The sequence below is a fragment of the Bufo gargarizans genome, chromosome 1, assembly GCF_014858855.1.
Source record: "Bufo gargarizans isolate SCDJY-AF-19 chromosome 1, ASM1485885v1, whole genome shotgun sequence".
NCBI lineage: Eukaryota > Metazoa > Chordata > Amphibia > Anura > Bufonidae > Bufo > Bufo gargarizans.
In genome coordinates this window covers 118,650,438-118,672,920 of record NC_058080.1, presented here as the reverse complement: position 1 = coordinate 118,672,920, position 22,483 = coordinate 118,650,438, and the positions used below count along the sequence as shown (strand labels likewise).

The following is a 22,483-nucleotide window of genomic DNA, read 5'->3' as shown; positions in this document are numbered from 1 at the left end:
ATCTCTGCTCTTTCTATGCTTAGGAGTCATGTGGGTAGTCCTGCTCAGACTCCCCTGTGTGCATAGAGAGATAGCTATCAATCACTGATTAGGACCGCCCACTGGACTCCAAGGAAAAGAAAGTACACAGACTTAAGAGAATAAAATAAAGGATTTACTCAATCTTTTCCTTCAACGACATATAAATCTGCTCAGCTCCTCCTGCTCTATAACATGCTGTCTGCAGATTGCACTGATTTTCATGGTGACAGGTTACCTTTAATATTTTATAATCTAGGTGAATATAGAGCAGTATATGGTAAGCCTTCTGTATTGAAGTATACAGGATTGTATCTGTTAAATTAATGTCTATACCAGGGGTTTGATGCTATGCATCACTCAAATGACCCCAATAAAGGTTTATCTCCATAAGCAGCTAGTCCACTGACTATTGTATTAAATGGAATGGGCAAAATGTTGTATATAACCAAAACACAATCATAACTAAATTAATATTTTACATTGTCGTGAATTGTCTATTGGACATTTTTTTTTATATATTTCTACTTGTTGGATTCATTTTCATCACATAGTAAACATTTTTTGATAATGGCATAGAAATGAGCAAATCTGAATTTACCTCAGCTCCAATACGCTGGTCACATTCCCCGATGGAAAAATACGGCGGATAAAGTTGAAATCTCCCACGTACAAACTTCCATCTATTCCACAGGCTAACGCTACAGGAGCAAGAAGTTTGTTGCCATCAGCCTGGCCATTGCAACTTGGGCATGAGATGCTGCGTCTTCTGCCGTTGCCCATAATACAGCTTATAACAGGCGGCTGCTCAGAAATAAACTGGTTTTCACCATTGCCTTTGTAGAGGATACCTGTAAATGCAGTAAAACTCTCTTTTTAATCATCTAGCTGAATAAAAGAACCAACATAAGTCATGGGAACATCAAATGTAATGCTATGCTGATTAACAGTATTAGTTGGTACGAGACACACAGCTGTCTCTCTTGCCTGTGAAATAAACCCGGTTTCAGTAAAATTATGTTTTTTTTGTGCTAGTAAAATCACACATTGCAATGGAATCAATTCTATGATCCAGGGATTTATATAACCATTATATATGACACAAATGGTATAGTAAAGTTTCTAACATTAATGTCTTTAAATGGACACTAAAGCCCCTATTAGACTGGACAATTTACACTGACAGTAGGCCCATTTAATCATACCGCCGATCAGTCGACTGAATGAAAGGTGTACGATTATTGGCAACACCTCTTCCTGTGTAATTAGGGATTTGTTGGCGATGATCATTAGAACCTAATTGGGGGACAACAATTTTGGTAGCGTCAGTCTGTGTAATAGGCCAAAGCAAACAAGCGCCAATTATTTATCGTCAATTGCGCTCGTTCTGCCTGAACATCTGGCAGTCTGAGAGGGGCTTTAGGCATCAAGACTCTACAAGATTCATGAATCATGTGCAGGTGTATGGTAGCAGGACTAGCTGAGGATTTTCTTGGAATTGTCCCAATCATTAGACTTAATGATGCTTTTGCTTTATGTGTCACTGCCCAAGGTTACAATTTAACACTTTAACAAAACATTGAGCAACAGTAGAATAGCTAATCTGGAATGGAGTAAGAACACAAGTCTCACTTAGAAAAGCACTAAGGTGCTCATGTGTGTGGCTCCTTTAACAGTCTCTAGAGTTGGTGCACCAGGTGCCTCCTGCTTTTTGCCAGACTACCATGCAGACGTGTGTGACAGGTGGTGTTGCTGCTTCTCACACTCACAGGTCACTTTGTGCAGTCTCTGGCTTTCTCATCCACTTTAGTCATCCTGGGGTGATGCAACCTTTATAACAGCCTCCACGGCTCTGTAGTGGTCGCATTAGGCTACTTTCACACTAGCGTTCGTCGGTCCGCTTGTGAGCTCCGTTTGAAGGAGCTCACGAGCGGACCCGAACGCAGCCGTCCAGCCCTGATGCAGTCTGAATGGAGCGGATCCGCTCAGACTGCATCAGTCTGGCGGCGTTCAGCCTCCGCTCCGCTCGCCTCCGCACGGACAGGCGGACAGCTGAACGCTGCTTGCAGCGTTCGGGTGTCCGCCTGGCCGTGCGGAGGCGTGCGGATCCGTGCGGATCCGTCCAGACTTACAATGTAAGGCTACTTTCACACTAGCGTTCGATCGGATCCGTTCTGAACGGATCCGATCATAATAATGCAGACGGAGGCTCCGTTCAGAACGGATCCGTCTGCATTATTTTTAGCATATAACAGCTAAGTGTGAAAATAGCCTCGTACGGATCCGTCCAGACTTTCAATGTAAAGTCAATGGGGGACGGATCCGCCTGAAGATTGAGCCATATTGTGGCATCTTCAAACGGATCCGTCCCCATTGACTTACATTGTAAGTCTGGGCGGATCCGCACGGATCCGCACGCCTCCGCACGGCCAGGCGGACACCCGAACGCTGCAAGCAGCGTTCAGCTGTCCGCCTGTCCGTGCGGAGGCGAGCGGAGCGGAGGCTGAACGCCGCCAGACTGATGCAGTCTGAGCGGATCCGCTCCATTCAGACTGCATCAGGGCTGGACGGCTGCGTTCGGGTCCGCTCGTGAGCTCCTTCAAACGGAGCTCACGAGCGGACCGACGAACGCTAGTGTGAAAGTAGCCTAAGTCAATGGGGACGGATCCGTTTGAAGATGCCACAATATGGCTCAATCTTCAGGCGGATCCGTCCCCCATTGACTTTACATTGAAAGTCTGGACGGATCCGTACGAGGCTATTTTCACACTTAGCTGTTATATGCTAAAAATAATGCAGACGGATCCGTTCTGAACGGAGCCTCCGTCTGCATTATTATGATCGGATCCGTTCAGAACGGATCCGATCGAACGCTAGTGTGAAAGTAGCCTTACCTAGTTCTCGTCAGTGCTCTGCACCACACTGTCCTCTGCCTCTTGCTTGACACACACTCAGCATACAGGATCACACCTTACATCAGACTCTGCGCACTCTTCCCGCTTCCTAAGCTTCACATATCTCTTTCACCGGAAGCAGTTTCTTTCATGTAGTGCCAAGTAGCACAGGCTTCACTGGGCCCTATATGTAGGATCATCACTCACTCTGTACGACAAAGCTGTTAACACTTTGTGCACCACTATATGGTACCTCCTAAAAGTATTGCCTCTCAAAGAATATGAAGTTACACTAGAGCCCTTTATACTGCTATGCTATACAATATGTAGTATGATTTGGAGATATATGTTATGTCTTCTCCAATCTTCCTTCAATACACAGATAGAAGATAACTTTACAATTCTTACAATACCTAATGCATATTTATAGAAATATTAGTAACAACTTCTATGTGCAGTATGCAGGTATACTTGCATGGTAGTCATTTAGACAGGGAGGTAAGCACTTGCCAGGCTTTTCCCCAATAATAGGTACAGCTTTGAACAGTGAAGTATTAGGTAAAAGTTATGAACATTATTATTATTATTTTTTTTTGCTGAAGCCACAACAACTTACTGACCTCTACACATACCCATTGTGCCGAGGGTGTTTGTATATAGAACATTTAGCTGACAGAGTCCATAACTGTCATAGTGAACCAGCAACATTCATAGATTAGATTGTGGGACCGATCCACAGAGGAGAGGACACGTGCAGCAGAGGACCCCCTCATTTACTACAGCTCATCACAGAGCCAGGGGCAACAGGGAAATTTCCCAGTGGGTCAATGCCCAAGGGGCCTCTTGAGGCCTACTCACGGCCGCCCAGTGGAAGTTTTTGGGGATGTATTTTGTGCTGACGGGGGCAGTATTTTGTGATGGACTGTGGTATTTGGCTCTGTTGGGCTGCAGTGCACTCTACAGGCAGCATGTCATAGAGCAGGAGGAGCTGAGCAGATGATAGGTTCTAGGTGATAGGTTCTCTTTAAGGCAGTAGACGGCACTCCCAGCGACAGGCTCCCTGTGCAATTGCACTGCACACAATATACGTCTACCCTGAGCAACAAATACTGTGCTGTTCTCATCCAAAGAATAGCAAAAAATAAGAATTTGAAACATGCATAAGATTTTCAGAAGGCGGTTTACAATCATCTGCTGCTTTGTTAAATTTATTTATAATGATAAAGTGCTCTTTCTACAAATGCCGTTTTCAATCTATGAAAATAATGATCCTGTTCCATACTTAAAGCACTTCACAACATCTATATGAAAAAACACTTTATAGAGGAACAGATTTATGGATGTTATCAAGGATTAGATAAAGTAGAGGTAGTTTGTTCACCCACTCATTTATTTAACCCCTTAACACCCCATGATATCTAAAACCGCCATGCCACTGATGTAGGTCATGGGACCGTGAGATCAACAGCAGGAGCCAGGCGGTGACTGACAGGTTGGCTCCCGAGGAAATGCCCAAGATTTGAGAAACCTTTAATTCTGGCTGTTCTCTGTCTGAGAGTGGTCTTCCACCCCAAAAGAACCAAATTGGTCAGATGGGTATGGCTGGCAGTGGTTACTTAAGATGCGGTAGGTTCATCAGGATGGTATTTATCATTTACGGTTGTTTTTATGTCAGTTTTGTGTCTGTCTTGGCTTTGTGTGCCTGCACCAAATTTGTGGACTGGTGCAGCTTAATAATATACAGGTCCTTCTCAAAAAATTAGCATATTGTGATAAAGTTCATTATTTTCTGTAATGTACTGATAAACATTAGACTTTCATATATTTTAGATTCATTACACACCAACTGAAGTAGTTCAAGCCTTTTATTGTTTTAATATTGATGATTTTGGCATACAGCTCATGAAAACCCAAATTTCCTATCTCAAAAAATTAGCATATTTCATCCGACCAATAAAAGAAAAGTGTTTTTAATACAAAAAAAGTCAACCTTCAAATAATTATGTTCAGTTATGCACTCAATACTTGGTCGGGAATCCTTTTGCAGAAATGACTGCTTCAATGCGGCGTGGCATGGAGGCAATCAGCCTGTGGCACTGCTGAGGTGTTATGGAGGCCCAGGATGCTTCGATAGCGGCCTTAAGCTCATCCAGAGTGTTGGGTCTTGCGTCTCTCAACTTTCTCTTCCCAATATCCCACAGATTCTCTATGGGGTTCAGGTCAGGAGAGTTGGCAGGCCAATTGAGCACAGTAATACCATGGTCAGTAAACCATTTACCAGTGGTTTTGGCACTGTGAGCAGGTGCCAGGTCGTGCTGAAAAATGACATCTTCATCTCCATAAAGCTTTTCAGCAGATGGAAGCATGAAGTGCTCCAAAATCTCCTGATAGCTAGCTGCATTGACCCTGCCCTTGATAAAACACAGTGGACCAACACCAGCAGCTGACATGGCACCCAGACCATCACTGACTGTGGGTACTTGACACTGGACTTCAGGCATTTTGGCATTTCCCTCTGCCCAGTCTTCCTCCAGACTCTGGCACCTTGATTTCCGAATGACATGCAACAGTCCAGTGCTGCTTCTCTGTAGCCCAGGTCAGGCGCTTCTGCCGCTGTTTCTGGGGAATGCGGCACCTGTAGCCCATTTCCTGCACACGCCTGTACACGGTGGCTCTGGATGTTTCTACTCCAGACTCAGTCCACTGCTTCCGCAGGTCCCCCAAGGTCTGGAATCGGTCCTTCTCCACAATCTTCCTCAGGGTCCGGTCACCTCTTCTCGTTGTGCAGCGTTTTCTGCCACACTTTTTCCTTCCCACAGACTTCCCACTGAGGTGCCTTGATACAGCACTCTGGGAACAGCCTATTCGTTCAGAAATTTCTTTCTGTGTCTTACCCTTTTGCTTGAGGGTGTCAATGATGGCCTTCTGGACAGCAGTCAGGTCGGCAGTCTTACCCATGATTGCAGTTTTGAGTAATGAACCAGGCTGGGAGTTTTTAAAAGCCTCAGGAATCTTTTGCAGGTGTTTAGAGTTAATTAGTTGATTCAGATGATTAGGTTTATAGCTCGTTTAGAGAACCTTTTCGTGATATGCTAATTTTTTGAAATGGGAAATTTGGGTTTTCATGAGCTGTATGCCAAAATCATCAATATTAAAACAATAAAAGGCTTGAACTACTTCAGTTGGTGTGTAATGAATCTAAAATATATGAAAGTCTAATGTTTATCAGTACATTACAGAAAATAATTAATTTTATCACAATATGCAAATTTTTTTAGAAGGACCTGTATGTGGTGTGAGTATAATCTGGCTTATACCTTTAGGTGTAAAATAGACCAGGGGGTTGCCTGGTGTGGGTTGCGACTTTTGCAAAAGTCGCATATTGTAAGGGAGAGTTTACATCTCGGTTTCATTTCGTTCATTTGATCCGTAAAAAAACCAGGATCCCTTAAAAAAACAAATAACGGATCCTGTTGCACAATTGTCATCTGTTTGAGCCATTTCAGTTCTTTTTATGGAAAAAATAGTCCTGCACACAGTACGGATTTCAGACAGAAATGACTCAAATGGATGCCAAATGTGCATAATTCACAGGATTAGTTTTTTTTTTCTGTTCTGCTGACGGATCAGAAGAACGGAAAATGAAACAGATGAGCAGTCTCCCAAAGTGAGCCATAATCCAGGTCTAATCTCACTTTTAGCCCTTAAACATATGTAGACCACTGTGAAAAGTGGCGAGGATCACGAAATGTCACAAAAAAGTCAGTTGCCATGGAAATGTAGTTACCATTATTTGCCACTTTTTTCCTCCCACAAAACTGACTTATCTGATTTCATAAATGACCCCTATATATATACACATCACATTAATAATTAATAAAAAGAAAATATTTTTATTTGTGGTATAAGCAAAAGGAGCTCATAATTAGGGGGTCTGCAGCTACGGCGCGTTAGTTTTTCTCAGACTGATCCATAAATGTTTTTCCTTTCTTCAGCCTCTCATTACAACGTGAAGGTGATCTGTGGCAGGGTATTGATTTGCAGGAACTCTCCAATACACAACAATGTAATATACTGGTCATCTTTTTTTCCTATTGCGCTGCTGTTTCACAATCAATACACATCTTAATTACAAGAAATATCAGAAATCATAACAAGTCTTACAATAAGGATACAGAGGGAGAGGTTGTGTTTTGTATTACTCCTCGGAGGATAAGGCTCTGTGAGCTGACGAAGCACATTGATCAAGGCTTCATAGAGACACATTGTTCCTCTCCGTGTCATGTACATTGCCTGATCCTTTCTTTCAGAGTGGTGTCTGGCCTTTAATTAAAGTTTTCCTTCATCATTAGTGGATGTTAATGCTAAAAGTCACAGAGCCGTTGTATTAATATCCCATTATATGGCTTCTAGAATAATACAGGACAAAGGACACTATGCAGAGTGTGATAAATCTGATTATCTATCTATCTATATATCTACCTACCAATCTGTCTGTCTATCTATTATCTATCTATCTATCTCTAATCTATTTATTCCTGGAGTATTCTCCCAACCTCCACATTTTCTGAGGAAGCTGAAGGCTCAGCTGTTCACACCTTTGCACATTTATAGATGTATTATCTGTAAAGTTCATTTGAAAGGAAAATGAAAGAAACTGCAAGAGAACGAGAACCTATCTAAGAGTTACATAAGTTAACAAATCTTAATGCAACTGTTTTGTCATTTTATGTGCCTGTTTTATCTGTCTATCTGTAAGTCTATCGTCCATCTATATCTATCTATCTATCTATCTATCCATCCATCTGTCTGTCTATCATTACATAACTATTGTTATACCAGTGGTCCGTACTTGCCACAACACTCCTCTTGGCGGGTATGACCGCTGGAGCGCTCATCTGTCCTCCACTGCTGTCTCTCAGATGTCTATGTCCCTGATTTTGTCCCTGCACCAGCGTTCAGCAGCAACTGAAAAGAGATAACTCCAAGAAGTAGTGGCCTGATGGCTCCACTGCAGCGGAGTACAGATCCCGGTGTATCCCTGTATCCCTGTGTTGTAAAAACTACAACTACCATCATGTGCTGATGGCTGCAGGCTATTGGGACATGATGGGAGTTACCTATCTATCTAGACCTTTTAAATTGGAACATACTACAGCTCTCCTGTTACAGGCACCAAAATCCAGGACTGTCCCGCTGGATCCTGGATAGTTAGGACTCAAGGATTTGCTGCAGGAAAACAAAAGCTGTGGTGTGATTGGTTGATATGGGTGACAAACAGTTTGTCTTTTAGACAGCACATGCAGGGAGGTGAGAGGCAGACTGAAATGCAGGAAAGATGTAAGATCCAACAGACCCTACACAAAAGGGCACTCCTAAAATGGATGCAAAGATGTTTCCTCCATGAATGGGCACCTGGGGCAGTAGCAGGTTTTTATGGCATGGCTAAAGTGTTGGCCATACACATTCAATAGCTATTGGGCAAATGATCAGCTATCTCTCCCTCCCTGCTCAGCCATACACATTGGCTCGGCTGTGTATTTAATGGGGGAAAGGGGTGGCGGGGTGCTGCTAGAGACTTATGGTGACTATGGTGTGGTTCAACAGGACTTTATCAGAGTAGACCCAGGGCTGGGTTGTACAGGAAGGCACAATATTCAGGGGACTAGCAGCATTATCTGTTGTCTGGGCAGTGTCACTGATGTGCCAGAGAAAGAGAAGCCCTCTTTAACAAGGTTCTCATTCTGCGGAATAATGAACAGTCTATTGGAGTTTTTCTTTGAATAATGTAATGTTTAAATAACGATGAATAACTTGCAGCGAGTGATAACCTCTGTAAAAAAACTGTGGAATGCCTGTCTGGATCTGTGAAATAGAATGCAGAACCCTGCACACATATAGTAAACCCTTCCTATCTGTCTCACAATTCACTATCAGCACTTGTAGACCAGATATGAACACTGTGCAGTCTGATCAGAATACGGGATCTGCTTTCTGCAAAATATTACACTAAAACTGCCTAGACTAGAGGCCCACCTTGCTCAGGGGCCCACCAGAGCATTCACCTGTACCCCTGTGGGCCAGTCTGAGCCTGGTGACATCATCATGCTTGCTGCAGGTCCTTTGGCCGGTTTTCTCCTATTAAGGCGGGAGCAAACGGCCTCTCCGCGAGCAAGTGCATGAGGTGAGCCTTAATTTTTTTTAACCCCTGATTAACCCCTGAAAGGCTGAATGTGAGGCACAGATGTCACGATCAGCGTTGAAGGCAGTATCTATGGGGTTAAATGGCGGGGTGGGGGGGGGGCAGTGCGATCGTCGTTCAAATCGTGGAAACAAATTGAATTTCTTGAAGTTTGGCGAAGCAGCCAAATCAAATGTTTCAAAACTTCGCTCATCACTAATTAATATGCAACAAGCAAGTCACTAAGACCAAGCCAACGGAATAGCAATAATGACAAGCGGTACTATAAATAGCTAATAGTGATGAAAGATCCCAGGCATTTTACATATGGAACGCTGAGCCTGCAAGAATGTAATCGTCCTTATGGAAATGAACAAACAAACCCATATGCTTGATGGGGGATTTTTCTTACTTTAGACAATGATAAAGCATAGACACGGTTATCCATTACCATTGTCCTTCATTGAGCACAGATCAATGAGCACATTTTGAGTCCTGGTTATATGGAATAGTCAGCTATTATTTTCTATATGCATGTGTCACCATAAATCTCTATTTGTTAGAATCCATGTAAACCGCAGGTCAGTTTGCACTTTGTACCTAAACATGTTTTATTGATTGCGGATCGGAGTTTCAAAGGCAGAACTATAGGCTAATGGTTACACTTTTTCGAGGAAGCTGTTAAAACGATCAGGCTTGCAAAAAAAATCAAAATGGACGAAAATACAAAGGAAACAGGAGGGCAGTGTTCTTCAAAGCTCTCAGAGCCCCTCTGAATAAATAGAACCGTTTCTTTTGTTGTAGATGCTTGAAACTGCCATTATAAAATCCAGCCGAGAGCGAGTGGCTAAACTCAGAATGCAGAATAGCGAGGCCTATGGAAATGGAAAATAATAATATCTCATAAACAATATTCTATTACAATGCTGTCCTGATTAGGAATTGATCAAAAATCCCCCCGTGTTTCTGCGTGATTACATCTCTTGCAACAATCACTAGGCAACATTTTTCCCCCCTGGAAACGAGGCGTTGTATAATTTTCATCAGAGAGGTCCTCCAAAGACGGGCGACCGCGTATGATTTATCCTGTCATTAGCCTGAGAAATAGGTCCTTCAGCTTTCTCCTCTGGTGTGGAGGAATAGGAGACGAGCATAGGAATATTTATGACCGTGTATCAGGGTGCCGGCACAAACACCTGTCAGTATCTGCACTCCTCCTGGAAACACATTTCACAGGCTCATCCACCTTGTCATTACAAGTAACCACTTCGTTTATTCAATTAGACACGCGTCACTTTGAAAAGTCACCAGTTGTCGGGGAGTGATGCTCGATATAATTTAAAGCTGGGAGATTGCTTCACCTTGTGGCACAAGCCAGGCTGATATTTTACTATTCATATGCATCTCCATTATTGCTGCAAGCACCGGCGTATTCCTCATTCCACCCAGGCCCATTATGTGTTATTGCAGCTTTTAAGAAATGCCATCTCCCATTGCTATTACTCAAAAGTAAATCCATCTAGTACTCGGTTTTTGAAGCAAATTTGATTTTTTATAACTTTTCATGACACTGTTTGCCCCGTGCATACAGCAGGTCACACATACAACACATATAGGGGGAGATTTATCAAGACCGGCCCATCTTGATATCCCCTGCCAGTGGTGTAACTAGAAATTTTTGAACAGGCCTCCCCCTCAGCAGCAACTTCTTTGCAGACCCCCACTCCTGTGGCTAGTCAAGATTGCTCTCTTAGACGAGGCCCGACAGCCGCTCGGTCCATTTCCTATAGTGTTACTGTATTTTATCTCATTTTGAAATAATGTTGAAGAGGCCCTGACAATAAAATCTTATAGTCCTCCTCCTAGATGGTCCCCTTTTGAGTTCAGACCCAAAATCAGCCACTTACCCTGCTTCCCCTATAGCTATTCCCCTGTCTCCTGCACATCCTCCGGCAGCCCATGCGCCTAAACAGAAATCTACAGCAGCTCAGCAAATCTACATGCAGCCAAGAAACAGAAATCTACAGCAGCTCAGCAAATCTACATGCAGCCAAGAAACAGAAATCCGAGGCAGATTTCTGGCTTTATTTGCATTAAAAAAAATCAGGCGTAACAGAAGATTATTTTCTCATGGAGGCTGGCCACACAATTTACCACGCCCCCTTTTGGAAAAGTGGTGAGGGTGGGGTAAAAACCGCCTCTTCCGACTATTTTGTACGCGGTTTGTGACTTTTTAATGCCATTTCTGGAGCAAACTAATTGACAAATCTACCCCATAATCCTTATGATTCTTTACTACAGAGCAACATTCACTCCATGTGCTACTATATGGTGCCTCTGTAATATGCTGTAATTCAATATGTGACTAGAAATGTCACAATGTTTTCATACAGCGTCCATGAGAAAGTATTGCTTTAGGTCTCTGTATAAAATAGGGGGCAAACACAGGTTTAGTAGGTGCCCAGTGGTCATAATAAATACATTTTTAAAATAATTTAAATAATGTTTTTATTTTTCATTTCAGCAGTACTATACAATTGAAAATGAAATTATTGTCCTTCTTTAGCAGTTAGGACAGAGAAATTGAACTCCTAGATTCCCAACTCATTGCACCCTTTACACGAGTCGATGTACAAGCAGATTGTCAGGAAGGACGCGTTCCTTCCCGCCAATCTGCTGATCCCTAGCGGAGGAGATCTTTTACATACAGCAATCTCCTCCACCTTTCACGAGGTTGTCATGACCTATCACTGACCCTGTTGTGCCTGGGGTCAGAAGGTTCCAGTGGGTAGCTACGTGCTCGGTTTCTCAAAAGATCGCTCCATGACCTAGTGGTGGGAATGGATTCTGCTCGGTTTCTCAAGAGATCGCTCCATGACCTAGTGGTGGGAATGGATTCTGGTCCAGGTTTTCCTGCTTAGGTTTGCGATCCTTTTTGTCCCATTTAGGAATCTGTAGCTTTTCCTTTCAGCTGTTCTCTGTCAGCCACTCCCAGCTACTATATATTCTCCCTTTCTGCTTCCCTAGACCTTCCTCCCAGATCTTCTATTCTGACCTCAGGTGGACAACTGTTGCTGTGGAGCTGTTGGAACTGGTGCTGACGGATCTCTGGTTCTCTCCTGTTTGTTGTCTCCCTTTGGGGATTGTTTGTGGTGTTTCTGTTGCTTGTCCTTTCCATGTTACCCTAGGTGTCAGTGGTGAGGACTAGTGCTCCCACCGCCCTACTCACTACCTAGGGCTTATTTGATGGTAAGCCAGGGACGAGGCACGTGATCGGCATATGGGTGAGCAGCCCGTCTATGGATGTCAGGGCAGCCAGGTGCCAGTGCTAGGTGACTTAGGGGTCACCACTCCTCCCTCTCCCTAGTAGAAGGGTACTCCTCTTCCCTCCCCTCTGCGCCGCATGTCTGTTACCTGCCATCTCAGATGTGATACCACCTTCCCCAGAGTATGGGAAGGAGTGATCGCTAATGCTATCGTTCTTCCCTATACTGTCTCATTGTTTGCCGGCAGCAGATCATGTTTACACAGCACAATCTGCCATCGGGGAAACAACGATCCATAGACTATTGTATTGGAAGAAAGACCACTTCTAGATTCATCTTTGTGAATCAGTAAACAAATCAAGTAATTTGTCAGAAACTTTTCTATTTTTCCAACCATTATGTGTTTATAAAATGGCTATTTGACATTTTATAGCACTGCACTGTAAATGCCCTTTTATTGATGGTCATTACTTCTGAATGCAGATACATAGCGCACACTCTTATAAAGCTCTTCTTCCTAATAAATAACACACTCATTTATGAACACAAGAGCAGTTTTATTAAAGTCTAGACCAGAAATATTGGTGTACCTATGTTACTGTGGAAATCACTGTGTTATCCGTAAACTGGAAATTTAATAAAAGCCCATCTATGTCGCTGATAGAGGGGTCTGAGACGAGAGATGCTTGATTGCTTTATAATAGCGGACATTGTGCTTTGCTATTCTTACATAGCTCCAGTCATACTTACAAAGAGTAAATTGGGTTGGAGAATATGATTTTTCATTTTTATCGTAACAATGAATTTGTTTTAGCATGGTTAGTCTGGAAGCTTTATAGACAGCAATATGATGACACATTGCCGACTGCATAACAATACCTATACGCCAATTCCTCAGCCTTCAATTACTGATAAAAACTAGACATCTCTGGTTATGGAAGCTGCATCCTAAAATAATAGTAGTTTGTCTGTTATTAACATCAGTCGGAACATGTTTTTAGCCTTAAAAGCACCATAAGCAAATCACAGAACAATGTGGCCTTCAACTTGGCTTAGAAATATTTCACTACAGAAGCGGGTGGAAGAGCTTTGGCAAATAAACCACCTTAAAACTGAATGAATATATGTGTACAGGGAAATTGAAGATTTTTTATTTTGGGTCATTACAATTTATGAAGTCAATGACTTAAATACATTCACTGATTTTTGTCCCTAAATTTAAATGAGAAATACACATAGAGTATGATGTAATTTTAACACAATGCATGATTTCATGACATGTGAAAGGGCATTTATATCAGCAGATCACATGGGCACACATATGAACATAGGACCAACACAGATGCCTATAGCTGCCAGTGCCAAGTGCACAGGTACAAATCTGCTGACCGATGCCCTTTAAAGGGATTGTCCTGTAGGGGACAGGGATTATGTATTTTAAAGAGTCAGAAAGAGATTCTTCACCAATCATCCAATGCTTTTCAGGTTCCCTCTAGTTTCTGCTTGTCTGTTCCCTCTTGACATGCAGGAACTAGCTACTCAACCAATGACTGGCCACAATGGTGATCTGCCTCAACCAGTGCTCGTATGGGCAGGCATTTCATGTGTGGCATGAGGGATTAGGAATCAGAGACCAGAGAAGACCTGATAAGTGGAATGGCGATAATAGTAAAAAAAAATGCAGGTCCAGGACAGATCATTCCTCCATCAAAGTCTATGGAGAGGTGAAGGGGGGGGGGAGTGATGAGGCGCTGATGGTTCTTCATTCACAAACTTCTCTATAATGTCCTACATTATCCTAGGGCTGTGTAACTGTGAGATAGTTAGGAAGAACATTCTCCTCTATTTTCTCTGTGTGCAGTGGATGGCAGCTAGTCTCCACCCACCAAGCCTGAGAGAATTGTAAACCAGATATTCAGCAAGAACAGAGAAAAACTGCTAAGAAATGCCAGATACAAGTGATATAACAGCCAGAAATAGTGTTATTCCTCATGTACACACACTGAACTACTGATTAATGCAATGTTTGTTGAAAACTCAGCGACTCTTTAAGGTTTCTACTTCTGAAATTCCATACATTTTAGAACCACTGGTTTAAGATAAAGAACAGCAAATATCGTGAAAGATCTGTCAACATCAAAGTTATTTTGTATGTGAAGAAATATCTTTGGAAGTGCATAAAGAACTTACCATTCTGCACATCCAGTACATGATGCTTATCTAAGGTCCAGCCACCCATATTTGAAGCATCCAACTCATAGCCCTGCAGAACAGCTGTTCGTTTCTCCCATAGCGTCAGGTCAAGACATGATTCATATTCATACCCGACAGATACTGCAACCGAAATCAGAACAAACACAAAACTATAAATAACAGGATTAATGGAAAGACTATACTTAATGCTTATTATCCATGTTTAACGGCTCCCATTAAGTCCTTCAATTGCATAATTACCACTAGTGCTACACTTCCATACATTTATTACTTACTAATGTACCATTTCATACACTGGAACCCTCTTTACCATGGTAATGACACAAATAACAGGCCCTGTTACATGCTGAATGTGGATCATGGATAATGGGATCATGCAAGCGGCCACACCAGCCTTCCATGTTCACAATTGTCAATCCAACGGTTTAATTTACACTTTGTAAAATAATATCTTAAAAGCCACATAGTTCAAAGCATGATGTGTAATATTGTCTTCGGTCGCAAAGGCTATAACCATAACATTTTTTTTGGTGGTGAAGTTACGATTCTAACAAAATATTTTCGAATTCCTTTTATGTCATATGAATATTAAGTTATGAAATTCGTTGAAATAAAACTTTATTTTCAAAAATGTTTTTTTTATTTTGACCTCCTCAACTTGTTTTTGTGGGGAACGTGCAGAAACGAATCCCTCAGTTATTGGAAGATCACACCTACTAATAATGCCTGCTAAAAAAAAATCTAGATTTCCCATAATGCCCTTGGCAGTCACCTCAAACTTTTTGCAATAGAGTATTTAGCAGTGAGGAATCTAACCAGGCACTGCAAGTTCTGCTCAAAGCAATTTACTTTTCTCTGTATATTAGCAAGTAGCAGGGGTCAGCTGGAAAAGATTTATGCAACGGAAGGATCACACTTTACATTAATTTATTTGTAGTCAGTTACCATGGAAACAGGAACTGTATACCTAAAACGGTATGATATGTTAAAGCGAAGCTACTAAGTTGATCATTTCATTTGCGATAGCTTTAGTACTATATTATACTATATCGCTTTTATGAGTTTTCATTTAAATAATGAAACCTATGAAAAAGTCATCCTAATGAAATATGTTTTTTCATTTTATTACACTGTTCGCAAGCAAAAAATACAGTCTAGTGTTTGTCTCCCTGTTGTCTTTTTAGGTAATCCTATACTTTGATAAGGGGCTAGCTGCAATCAAGACTTTGACTCAAGCAGTACCATTCTAAGGCCCCTTTCACACAAGTGACGGATTAGGTCCGGATGCGTTCAGGGTGCGTTCAGTGAAACTCGCACTATTTTGCAAGCAAGTTCAGTCAGTTTTGTCTGCGATTGCGTTCAGTGTTTCAGTTTTTTCCGCGCGGGTGCAATGTGTTTTGACGCAGAACTGATGCGTGAAAAACAACGCTTATGTACACAGTCCCATTGAAATGAATGGGTGAGGATTTAGTGCGGGTGCTATGCGTTCACGTCATGCATTGCACCTGGCGGAAAACTTGCTTGTGTGAAAGGGGCCTAATGCTCCTTGCCATGAATTAGCATATAGTTAACATTTTGTCTCCAAGCCTAACTTGTTTAGCTGATTTCCAAGTTCTGACTAAAATGACATTACAACCTAAATCCCAGATAATATTCTGTGCAAACACCTTGAATTCTCTAACACCTTAAGTGAAGAATTGCAGCTATCCTGCCGTGTTTTTCCATATTTCCCCTAGTTGCAGCATGTCATGAGCTGTGCCAGCCTCGTCATCTCTCACTCCTGCTGCTTCTGCCTGGTTAATCTCCATTGCTCCAGGATACAGGTTCATCAGAGCCTCACACCTCAATCATCGGGGACAGCGGTTTGCTCCTTAATGGCAGGAGCTGTGATCCTTGGATTCGTAGCCTGCCTTGAATATTTCATCTGTTTCTTCACAGCAATATTAATGGGGAATTTATACGGTTGTTCAGTACTTCTCACCCATAGATTGATTCATTACCTCTGTGATCACATTATTGCCTGTGATTACAATGCTCAGTTGGTGCAGCACAGATGTCTAACAGCTTGTACAGATGGCTGAATGCCACATACTACTGTATGTCATCTTCCTGGTTGCAGCAGTGATGTTCCAGGCACACAGGTCACTGTGCAGCCAATCACTGGCCACAGCAGTACACCAGTTGTCACTACTGAGGCCAGTGATTGGCTACAGTGGTGACCTGTGAGGCAGAACAGCAGCCGGGAAAACAAACAGCAGCAGAGAGGACCAGAGCAGGAAGAAGCAGAGGAGAAAAAGCGTGAGGATGGCTTCTTTTGTTATTTTAGACCTTTTATAGGGACTGCTGGAGTTTTTATTTGGACAACCCCTTTAATGGGTGGTTCTGTGTGAAGCTGAAAGGTATTTCAATTACAACAACTGTTAAATGAGCAGGAGTTCGACTGTTGGGAACCCTTGTCCATGAGGACGGGAGTCCCATGTCTCCTGTTTGAATGGGGCAGCAGGAGAGCATGTAGACTGTCGATAGATACAAACACTGTATGACTGGTGGAGATAGCCAAGCTGAGTTGACTATCTCCGGCAGTCACAGAGAGATGAATTGAGCGCCAGTGTCCATGCTCAACAGCACTCCATTCATATAGAGACATAGGAACCCCATTATCAAGATTAGTGGGCTTCGTATCTGTTGAACTCCCACCAATCTATGATCATTTTCTGTCCAGTAGATAGGGGATAACTTTTTGTTACAGGAATACTCATTTAATCTAATCTGTTGTCAATATATAAGACACAATCAGTGATGTACATGGAAGATGAGGCCCCATGGCAAAGATTAGGGCCCTCCTCCCATTATAGTGATGGATTTTGCAGTCTAGGAAAGAAGAGCCTGGTGTTTCTTTCCAATTCCACTTTCTAAGACCCTTAGGCCATTTCCCAGACAGTTGGTGTAGACATTTTACACAGGTTCTTCTCAGCGCTCAACAAGCAATGGAATGGAGCCAACCAGGTCTTTCCAAGGTAACTGCATACTCTGCCTCCATGGTGTCTCCTTGGACAGAATGATTAATACAAATTTACAGAAAGATATGTTAAAGAGCACACACTCTAAGTAATAGCAAATGACCCTTTAAACGAACAGAAAAGGCGGATGATTGTCGGGAAGGAAGTGTTCCTTTCTGACAATAGCATGTCAGTGGAGGAGAAAGGTGCATTTACATGCAGCGATCTCCCCCACAGTATAGGGAGGTTGTATCTCTGATGCCATCACTTGGCCCCATACAGAATCATTGTTTGCCAGCAGCAGATGCTGTTTAGGTGGCACAATCTTCTGCCCACAAACAATGATTTAGATGTCTATTCGTTCATTGGGTAATCGGCGACTCATTTAGACTGGCAGATTATTTTGGACAATTGCTCGTTATCAATAATCTGCCCGAAAATTGAGTAGTGTAAAGGAGCCTTTAGATATAAACCAGCCAGTGAAACCCCAGAGTGGGAAATTCAATGACACAGATTTCTACAAAATTAAATGTCACTGAAATATTTAAACTGCTGCTTAAAAAGAAGATGAATGCATATGCAGCAGCGAAGCCAGTCTTCCGTTTTACACGGCCATAAATCAACCTCTCCTTGACAGAGTTCCTAAAATAAATATTACTGTTTAATTATAATAGAAATACATACCGACAGCTTCAGATAATCCATAGACTTTCTGGTTATAAGCATCTGTCTTATCCCAAATGAAGGTGTAGGAAAGATTAGGAGAAGCTGGAAACCATTTCTGGAAAAGTCTTCCAACTACCGCCACCATAAGATGAACTTTCATTAGATTGAAGGGTATTGCAGAATGGGTCATGGTAATTTTAAGAACTGATTTATATCCTGCCGCCCTGGAACTTAGGTAGGATAGTTTCAAATCCGTCCCTGGAATGGTTGTTTCTTCATGGAGCACCTGGAATAAAACAGATCAAATATGTAGTATTCAACAACAGCAATATAAGTGATGTACAGTATCAAACAGTGCTTGCACCTTGCTGATTATTCAACAAAATGGGAACTAAAACATATTTTTCTAAATCATGAATCCATCTATCTATCTCATATCAATTCAATTCACATCAGCTTTATTGGCAGGACTAATACATTTTAGTATTCCAAAGCAAGTGGGAAACTGTTTGGTAGGGTTGGTGGAAAAGGACACATCCAGGGTGGGGGTATAGGGTAGATTTGTGGGATGGGGACACCACCACATGGTGGGGGTATAAGAGTCCGTGACATATCTGGCTCCTCTCAGTCTATGGCAGGCAGTAATATATTGTGCTGCTATGGCCGCTGTGTTCTCATCTTCCATGGAGGTAAAGTCTGGGCAGAGATCAGACAGTCTCCTGAAGTGAGTGTCCTCACTGCTGAGTATTTCGGGCACCACAGCAGAAAGTGAGCCTCATCCTCCACAGCCTCCTGGTCGCACAGCTGGCACAGTCTGCTCTCTTTGGGTCCGTACCTCTGTCCCACCCGGATTCAATGAGCAGGTTGTGGGCGCTTAGCCTGCTCCAGCTCAGGATCTGTCAGTCTCTGGGGTTGGGGAGTTTCTCTAGATATGGAGCCAATTTGTACTCCCTCTGTAGGCTCTGCTATACTGTCAGATTCTATTGTCTCATATCTATCTATCTATGTGGAGGCTACACTGTGTCTCTCTGCAAAGTTAGCCCAATTCAAATCACCAAAAATTCAGATTGGATTCCATCTGGATTCATTTATAATTGCTTTGCTCAGCTCTAATCTCTAATCCCATTTTCAGGGCTGCTGTTTTTTATATAAATGACCTGAAGTCCACCCAAGCCGAGGGGCGCCGGTCGAATTGTAATGGCTCAGTAACTATGAAAGATTGCACCGTATAGTATCTAAATCACATGAACACAAAGAGGAGCTTGATGCGTTGCATTCTGGAACACATTAAACATATCAGCATCATTAAGAAATGTGTTTTTTCCTCTGTTGGCTCTTTGTTCAGCAGCCATATTGTCTGACACGTTCCATATTGAGGGATATACTAGTGCGACTCATCACTGTAAATTATGCCAAATGATTTTAGCTAACTGAGCAACTTATTTCCTCTATAAAGCTGTCGGTTTTGATGATGTTCCAATGTATGTGATATATGTGTTGGTTATATTATCAAACTAGGCTGGGTTACTTATAGCTTTTCTTTTCATGGAGCGGATACATAAAAGGCTCTCACACATTGCTCACTCCGTTATCGCTGCTCTGTTGCGAAAGGTTTGGCTTTTCCAAATGGGAAAGTGACAGACATTTTAACTACAGTTTGATGATTGAAGGTTCCGTGCAGTCATTAGTCATGGAGATTTCAGACTTTTACGTACTCAGATCTGGCAACGAAAGCAATCACCTTTATTTCACTTCGAGCCGCAATGACAGGATTACAATCTATAATACGATTCCTACACAAAGAAGACTAGCATTTATAGTTGCTAAGCCACCAAGCACTGCTTGCTTGATATGCATAGCCAAGTGTACAAAATAAGAATTGGGAGGGTTCCCATGGGAGAGCTTTCAAACATTCCTTTTTATTGGAATATTTTGGCAGGGAGAGTGTGCTTTCCTATGTCATTCGCACATTTTATTAGCAAGCATTTTTATTTGTCGGGTTTTCATCTCGCTGTCGGATCTTGAATAAAACAGCTGCCTGTAATCTGCAGATTTCCCCACCAGTTCTTTTTTAAACCATATACATAGAATGACACTCTCCAATTCCTCTACTATCCTTTTACTCTAGCAGAAAAGAGAAATCTAAAGCTGACGGTGGAGGGCCTGAGCAGAACATGACATAAGGAACACAAAGGAGACTAGTCGTGTATGCCATGACAACACAAAGTGTCTTGATTTATTCCTATTTGGAGAATGTCAGAATAGATTTACTATAAAGCAGGGGTGTTGCTAGGTAAAAACATTTGGGGCCTGGGCCCCTGATGTTTTGTCCCAAGTCCCGAATGTCCTGCCTGTCAGATAGATCCAAATGTAATGCCATCCTCAGGACTGCAATACAATTGAATCTAATGCAATGGAAGATTTGAAGGACCTGTGATGACATCACAGGTCATGTGACCAGCAAAACAGACAGTGGTTGAGAAGGACCTGTTATGATGTCTCCATCATGTGACCAGTACAGGAGAGGATGGCAGTGAAGAGGACAAGTCATGCGGAAGAAGCTGTGGTGAGGTCTGCTACATGAGGAGAGGTATGTGAAGGGAGAGGCAGAGCAATGCTGGGAGTTGTGGTTATTTAACTGGGGCTTTATGTTAGGGCTGAAGGGAGAGATGTTATTTACATGGAACTGTGTGTTGGAGGTGGCTGGGGAGATGGTTATGTTATTTACATATGACTGTATGTTGATGGTGGCTGTAGGAGGGAGTGATGTTAAATACATGGGACTAAATGTGTTGGAGGGGGCTGGGGCAAGGTGATGTTATTCACATGGGACTGTATGTTGAAGGCAGCTGTGGAAGGAAGTGATGCTATTTACATGGGATTGTATGTTGGAGGGGCTGGGGGAGGAAGTGATGTTATTTACATGGGACTGTATGTTGATGGGATATGTGGGAGGGAGTGATGTTATTTATATGACACGGAATGTTACAGGGGTCTGATGGAGGGACTGAATGTTGAGGGGGTAATGTTTACATGGAATTGTATATTGGAGGGGGTGATATTATTTACTTGGGACTGCATTTTGGAGGGGGCGGTAGATAGAGAGGGATGTTATTCACATGGGACTGTATATTGGAGGGAGCTGGAGAGATGGTGTGATGTTATTTACATGGGACTCTATGGTGGAGGGAGGGAAATAGTGTTGTTTACATGGGACTGTATGTTGGAAGGGCTGAAGGGAGGGGAGTGATGTTATTTACATAAGACTGCATTTTGGAGGGGGCAGGAGAGATGGTGTGATGTTATTTACATGGGACTATATGGTGGATGGAGGGATATAACTAGAGGGGGCACTGCAGGGGGGCATTATAAATGCTGGGGGGACTTCAGGGAGAGTATTATAATAGTAGGGGACAGTATAAATACTGGGGCACTGTAGGGATATTATAAATACAGGGGACATTGACAAAGGCTTCCTTAAGACAAAACGTTGCATCTAGATGAAATTCCACAGGTTTGGACGTGCTGTCTCAGTTTGTTTTTTAGTTTTTTGTGTGTTTTTTTTCATCTTTATTGTTTACAGGGGACATTAGGTGTTCTAATTACTACTGGGGGCTCTATAGGAGGTACTTATAGATCCACCCTAATTCTTCTAAGAGCACTATGGAGGGGGGGGGGTCTTATTACTACTGAGGGGTCCGTAGAGCACTTTATTACTACTGGGGGAACAATAGGGGGCCTTATTTCTACTGGGGGCTCTGAGAGGGCATTATTAATACTGGAGGACTCTTCTACTAATGGGGAGCATTATCATGGTTGGGGGAACTGTAGGGTGCAGTATTACTAATGGGGTCATTCTAGAAGGGAATTACTATTGGTGGGACTATGAGAAGCACTATTACTATGGGGGCAGAAATATTTCCTCAGTGTAGTATTTGGAGGTATTGGGGGGCACAGCGAGCAACAGGATAACACTGTGGGGACTCCAGGTTACAGGATGATAATAGAAATGTAAGGGAGCTGAGATGTCTGTGTGTCACACTCTGCAGAGACGAGGCAAGGCTGAAAGAAGTTGTCCGGACCAAATGGAGCAGATGATGACAGAGAAGATCTACATCAGAGGAGACGTCACCTGGAGGCCCTGGATGTGACAGGTATGTGCTGCTGTATAGCAAGTACAGCAAAATGTGGTGTGTGGGGGGAGGGGGGGGGCAACTTAGAGAAGTGGGCCATATTCATTGGGGC

At 42.6% G+C, this 22,483-nt stretch overlaps 1 protein-coding gene across 4 annotated transcripts in view; it reads right to left on the bottom strand.

Annotated features, from left to right (window-relative positions):
• Positions 1-22,483, bottom strand: part of TENM3 (teneurin transmembrane protein 3) — a 1,312,080-nt gene that overhangs the window by 69,007 nt on the left and 1,220,590 nt on the right. For all 4 annotated transcript variants that reach the window (XM_044297320.1, XM_044297329.1, XM_044297345.1 and 1 more), the window contains 3 exons: positions 18,257-18,524; positions 14,550-14,693; positions 620-869 (listed from right to left, as the gene is read on the bottom strand). In XM_044297320.1, coding sequence (XP_044153255.1) covers positions 620-869; positions 14,550-14,693; positions 18,257-18,524 — 662 coding nt within the window. The remainder of the gene's footprint in view (positions 1-619; positions 870-14,549; positions 14,694-18,256; positions 18,525-22,483) is intronic.